Raw genomic sequence first — 6,000 nt, 5'->3', positions numbered from 1 at the left:
TTTTGCATCATTTCATAAAATGCCACTGAAATTACAAATACATTGAGTATTTAACAAGGAACAAAACATACAACGGGCATATATCCATAGAAATTTACGGAAATACCTGCACCAAAAAATAGGGAAGGATGGGGAAGGAAACAAAGGGGGAAAGGAGAAAACCCTGCTATGATATTCAATATTGTAGAAAAACAGAGGACAAAACGTTCGTCTCATTTAAAACACATATACAGAAGAGCTCAGTATCCTTATACTTCAACACTGTAAACACCATTTGTAGACAGTGTCATAGTTCTGTTTGATTCCAATTGTCCAGTTTAACCTCCACTGTCAAGAATTCGAAATCCATCTAAACAAATGAGTAAAGAAATGGCTTTTCTCAATCGAATCTGTGCGTTAAGACGTTTCCTTGAAAATGAAACACCCTTTACATTTCCCCAATAAATGTACAACCATCTTTTAATAATCCTTTCACTGTGTTTGGTTTGATTCCTCTAAATGAACTCAAACGAGATTTGTTCTGTTGTCTATCAAGAGTGTGTACTGCTTCAGAAGATAAAGGCTGAATATCAATTTGAGGCACGTCCGTGTTGTCTAGCTCTGTCTGTCTCCGAAAAGCCATTGCTAGCGCTTAAATTCGTCTCGCTTCCTTGACTACAACACATTTCCTTCTGATTTTCTTTCAAGTTGCGGCCACGTCCTGTCATTTACGCGAAGAGAGGTTTGCAAAGGATCTAAGTAGGTGATAAACTACACATCCATATTTAAAAAGGATTCTCGTCCTTGTGCTGTACATTTCTTTTTTAACGCACCCTTTAATTTTCAAGAGGGCAGCATGTGCAGCTTTAGCTTAACTTTTTTTTTAAAATTCAAGTCACAAATGTAAACTGTAAAAGCCACCGAATACAAATGGCAGGATGTTAGTGAATATGCAAATGGAGAAGAGTGACGGAGGCTCGTGTAAATTTGAGCTGACGATGTATGAAAGGAAACAGGTGGAGGCGATTCAGTGTGTGGGAACAGAGGTCGTAATGAGGAAATTATTTAATCCTGGGATCCTTTAGAGGGCAGGCAGTCACCCAGGGCTTCCAGAAAGCCCCAACACAATTCAGTGATTGCGGTTTGAACGTCGCACAGGATGGTGCATGGAATGCTACTGCAAATTATTGGCCTGTGTTTACGGTTACTTCAGGTGAGCACCTGTGGTTATTTTGGCGGCCATTTTGTCAGGATGGATTTATTTTATAAATGAACATAGTTCCTTGATAATTTAATAGTGGTAATTTAACATCCACTATGAACTAGTCAAGACTGCACGATAAACAATCTAATATAATACTTATGAAAGTGTTTGGCCTTGTTTGCGAGGTTTGTAAACCCCTGAAGGAGATAGCTGAGGAATGAGATGAAGAAGTGAAATGAATGCTAGTTTGAGTGAATGTAAACATGTTGATCTTTAAATCTAAAATATCAGCCTGATCTCACGAGAAAACGTATTTTGCATTTTGGCAGTTTAGTGGATAATTCATTCGAGTTCAGCTGTATGAAATTGTACGATTTAAAAAGGAGGCGTGGCACCTAACCACACCCCTAAACCCAACCGTCATTGGGGGATGAGCAAATCGTACTAAACTGTAAAAATTAGATCGTTTAAATTCAAACGAATTAGCCACTAAATAAAAAAGTTACGAATTGCCGTGAGATTGTGTTGAAAATATTGGCTATGAAAAATCTATTTTGGAAAAATAAGTCAGGAATGCAACACTGGTGGCCTCAACACTGTTTATATACAGGGAATCTTTATGTTGTGATTCTCATATATGAACTAGTTGGGGAACTTTCATTCAATCTAATTTCATTTCAAGTTGTCCAAAGAAATTCATTCAGATGCAGTCAAACTGCCTATCAGCTGCCTTAAAACATCCCTGGGTTTTTTTGCTCCCTTGTTGAATATTTTATTGTCAAAGTGACATTCAGTGCTTTGTATCTATCTACTGAATATAACCCATGAGAAGTGTGGCCATTGACAGCAATGATAATGTAAAACATTTCTCTCATTTTTAGAAGTTGACCTCTTCTTTAGAAATTACCCATTTGTTTCCTTTGAGGAAACTAGTTTAGAACACAAAACTGGCTGAAAGCCAAAATCTCAGTATTTGTCATATCAGATGGGGTGTAGAAACATAATTTCAGAAAGAGAATGCATCAGAAACCCATCCATAATGTACCGGCACATGCCATTTGTCATTACAAATAATCCAATAAATACAGAAATTATTGCACAGTAGAAAGGCTCCAAGAATTCCAAGTGGACTACTCCTCTGTTAGTTACTGGGATATGCGAGAAGGGTTTTTAGAACCGCAGTCTAACATTTCCCTGTGTTCTTGTTTCTCAGGTGGCAGTTTTTCACACACACACACACACACACACACACACACAAAACACTCCAAAAAAATATATAGTCAAGAAAAAGACTATCCAGCTAAACCCATAATGCAGTGCATCGCTAAGTGGTCTCAAGCTCTGTCAGCTTGTTCAAGTTTGACCTCACTGGTCAGCAAATGCTCACCGTGCCACTTCTTCACGTGTTTTTCCAGGGTGCTGTAGACGCTGAAGGGCATGTGGCAAATGTCACAGCGATACACCTCTTTGCCAAACTGCCCATGGGTCTTCATGTGCCGGGTAAGCTTACTGCTCTGGGCACAAGCGTAGCTGCACAGGTCACACTTGTAAGGCCTCTCACCTGTGTGGCTGCGCCGATGCACGGTCAGATTGCTGCAGTTCTTGAACACCTTGCCACAGTACTCACAGGTGTCACTCCGTCGACTCTCCTTGGAGCTAGGTGGCCTTCCTGGCCCAGGACCCCGCAAATGGAGGTGAGGTGTACTGCTGTCACTGCGCCCTGACATACCACCACCCTCAAGAATTTCCCCTGGAGGGGTGGAGAAGCGCAGGCTTCCTGTTTCAGATGAAGAGTGCTCAGAAGGAGTGCCAAAAGGCGATTGCCTAGAGTCATTAAAGCCCAGGAAGGGCTCCCTTATGAAGTGACGAGATGCAGCATAGCCAGCAAGCAACTGAGAATACACATTTTCAGGGGATATAACGGGCACCTGCGGCAGCTCGACATCCTTCTCCACCTTGATCCGCTTGGCGGAAGATCCAGAGAGGCTGGAGCTGGAAATGGGCATTGGCTTACGATGGAACATCGCAGAGATGGAATCCTCCGGGCCACAGCCTCTGCCATTCACCATGGGCTGTCTGTCCCTGTCGATCTCCCTTGCTTGTGAATCTCTGTCCATCCCCTCACATGGTCTGCTGCCTGGTGGCAGTCTCAAGTGATTGTCGAGGTTGTTGTATTGGCTTTCTGTCACTCTATCAGTGGCCAGAGGCTTATCCTCTGGAGTGGTTCTTGGGCCATTCTCTCTGTTTCTGCTCAACTCCGAGTCCATGCTTAGATTGGAATCAGGCCTGCTCCCATTTTGCTGCTCTTCCTCTTCTTCCTCCTCCTCCTCCTCCTCTTCATCATCTTCTTCCTCCTCATTATCGATTCCCTCCCTTGTGCCATTATCCTCACAGCTCTTAAGCCCCTCTCCAGCGGAATCTTGCCCTCCCTGCTCAGGTGAACTCCCCATAGAGCCTGATTTGTGCATGTGCGTCTTCATGTGGCGCTTTAGCTTGCTTGCCTGTGAACATGCATGGTCACAGAGATGGCACTTATAAGGTCTTTCGCCAGTGTGGCTACGTCTATGCACAATCAAGTTGCTTTGGAACTTGAAAGTCTTGCCACAGAATTCACAGGACTTGGCTTTGCCGACCTGGTTTAGCGGGGATGAAGAATTTCCCCTTGACGGAATTGATGGTGGCTGTGAGGGTGTGGGCAGGAACGGTAGAGCTTTGGAGCCATGCTGGAAGAGAGTGGGGCTGAGAAGTCGATGCATGGGAGGTACGCGGTTAGGTGAAAGAGGCGGAGTTGGACCACCATTGTTGTTGTTTCCCGCCAACTCACGAAGACGCTGAGAGAAGCCCATGGAGGGTTCATGGATGCCCATTGGTGTCATTCGCATCACCCGCTCAAAAGCACTTGGATGTTGGGACAGAAGACCCATCTCCTCTGGGCCAAGGCGTTCTAGGGGATGGCGTGGTGGGGGAGGGCTTACAAAGGGTGGCGTAGATGGCAAGCGGGTCTCGATGTAGCCATGCGGCGGTTCTCGTAGCAGTGGGGCACCCATACGCAACAGCTGGAAAGGGTTGCTGCCATCACCCAGAAAGCTGGCAAGTGGGGAACGGGGCAAGGCATCAGCCCCCAGTGGTGGAGGAAGAGCCATGCGAGGGGTAAGAGAGCAGCTAGTAGGGTGGGTGTCCAGGTAGATGCGTATCCCATGGGTGTTCTGTGCATGCTGCAGCAGAAACCACGCACTCGTAAAGGGTTGCTTACAAGTGGTGCAGATGTAACTGGAGGGCTCATCTTTTCCTGCAAGACACAAAACAAGTTGATGGAATTAATATACATACATATATAAGCTATTAACTCTCTTATATGATGCTAGCTGAGTTTTGACTTTAATAGCTTCCATGTCATTTGAGCATCTGTTTGTTCTCGGTGATGACTCTGAATGTAATCAAAGCTAAGAGAGTCCTCTATGGCGAGGTTCATGGATCATTTCTGTTTAAAAATTAAACGGGCAACATGTGAAAGACATCTCATTGCACTGCGGCGACAGCCATTTTAAAAGATTGAATGAAAATTACATCACCCTAAGAGGGGAGACAAGAGCCCTCTGATAGCCTAGCGGGTTATCTACTGTGTGGCAGGGCCGGCTGCTCTCTAAAGCTGTGTCAAAGAGGATCTGCCTGTAAGTGACTCACCCAGAATCACACTAGTCACACTAGGGGGTTAGTGAGAGCAGGGAAGCTCCCCGAGGGCTGGAGCCTAATGCAGATGGCAGGTATCGCCCACAGGCCACAACTCATTGTGCTAATGCTAATGTCAGCCAGACGTTAATATAGAACTACTCACTCCCCCCCACCTTTCGCTATTTCCATATGGAGATAATTCTGTGGCAAAAGAAAGAGAAAGAGAGGATTAAGAAAGAAAGAGAATGAAAGGGAATCATGTTGACAGGTCCGTACGCCTGACATAGTCAGGGGCACAGTTAGCACCCTTACGCTAATATTTGTTTGATATCAAATTTTAATAAATGCATTACTATTGAGTCTTGTGTGTCATAATATGTAATCTAGTGGCAATCGAGTCACTAGGAAGTGACCCTGACTGAAATTCTAAACATTTTATCAGGAGTTTGTGTTGTTGTTAAAAAACAAAACTGTTTCATTTTGCAGTTATTTTAACAATTTACACTAGAAGAGACGTCTGAGTGCTGAAGTGTGCCCCTAGATAATTGTCAAGATAATCATATTTCAGAAACTGGAGGGAGTGAATGGTTCTGTATGACCACAGCCTGTGTTTGGATTGGCTAGCCGCTAAATGGACACCTGGCAGGAGGGATTCTAGATGCTAAGAGAGTGGGGACAAGAGAAAAGAGGTGACGGAGATTAGATGCTAAAATACACACAGGCTGTTCATTTTTATTTCCAAGCCCTGGACAGCTGCCCAAGTCAACAACGGACACATTCCGAAGCCTCATTAACAAGCCATATTCCACCGATGGTCGTACAGGACGTCAGATGGACATTAAGAGTGCAATGTATAAATATACGCATTTGCGCGTGTGCGCTCACAATCTTACCCCCGACATAACTGCGTGCTCGGGCTCTTGCAATTTGCATCCTATCACATCATACAAAAAACACCATATGTTACTAAGGGACCGTGTCAGCTAACAGACAGGCAGACTTAATGACGACTAAAGACAAATTTCATCAACTTTCCAAACAAGCCAGAACGAGGGAGAGAAACCCGTAGTGAATAAGTTAGGATATGCTAATGACCCATCAGAGATCCATGTCTTGTGACAGCAGCTTGTGTGGGGTGATGGTGT

At 44.4% G+C, this 6,000-nt stretch overlaps 1 protein-coding gene across 2 annotated transcripts in view; it reads right to left on the bottom strand.

Annotated features, from left to right (window-relative positions):
• Nucleotides 1-1,692: 1,692 nt before the first annotated feature.
• Nucleotides 1,693-6,000, bottom strand: part of bcl11bb (BCL11 transcription factor B b) — a 68,319-nt gene continuing 64,011 nt past the window's right edge. For both annotated transcript variants that reach the window (XM_073934038.1, XM_002667860.8), the window contains exon 3: nucleotides 1,693-4,472. In XM_073934038.1, the coding sequence (XP_073790139.1) occupies nucleotides 2,518-4,472 (1,955 nt within the window). In that variant the 3' untranslated portion in view covers nucleotides 1,693-2,517. The remainder of the gene's footprint in view (nucleotides 4,473-6,000) is intronic.

This window comes from Danio rerio, chromosome 20 (genome assembly GCF_049306965.1).
Source record: "Danio rerio strain Tuebingen ecotype United States chromosome 20, GRCz12tu, whole genome shotgun sequence".
In the NCBI taxonomy this organism is placed as follows: domain Eukaryota; kingdom Metazoa; phylum Chordata; class Actinopteri; order Cypriniformes; family Danionidae; genus Danio; species Danio rerio.
Note: the sequence above shows the minus strand (reverse complement) of the source record. Positions and strands in the feature narration are given on the sequence as shown.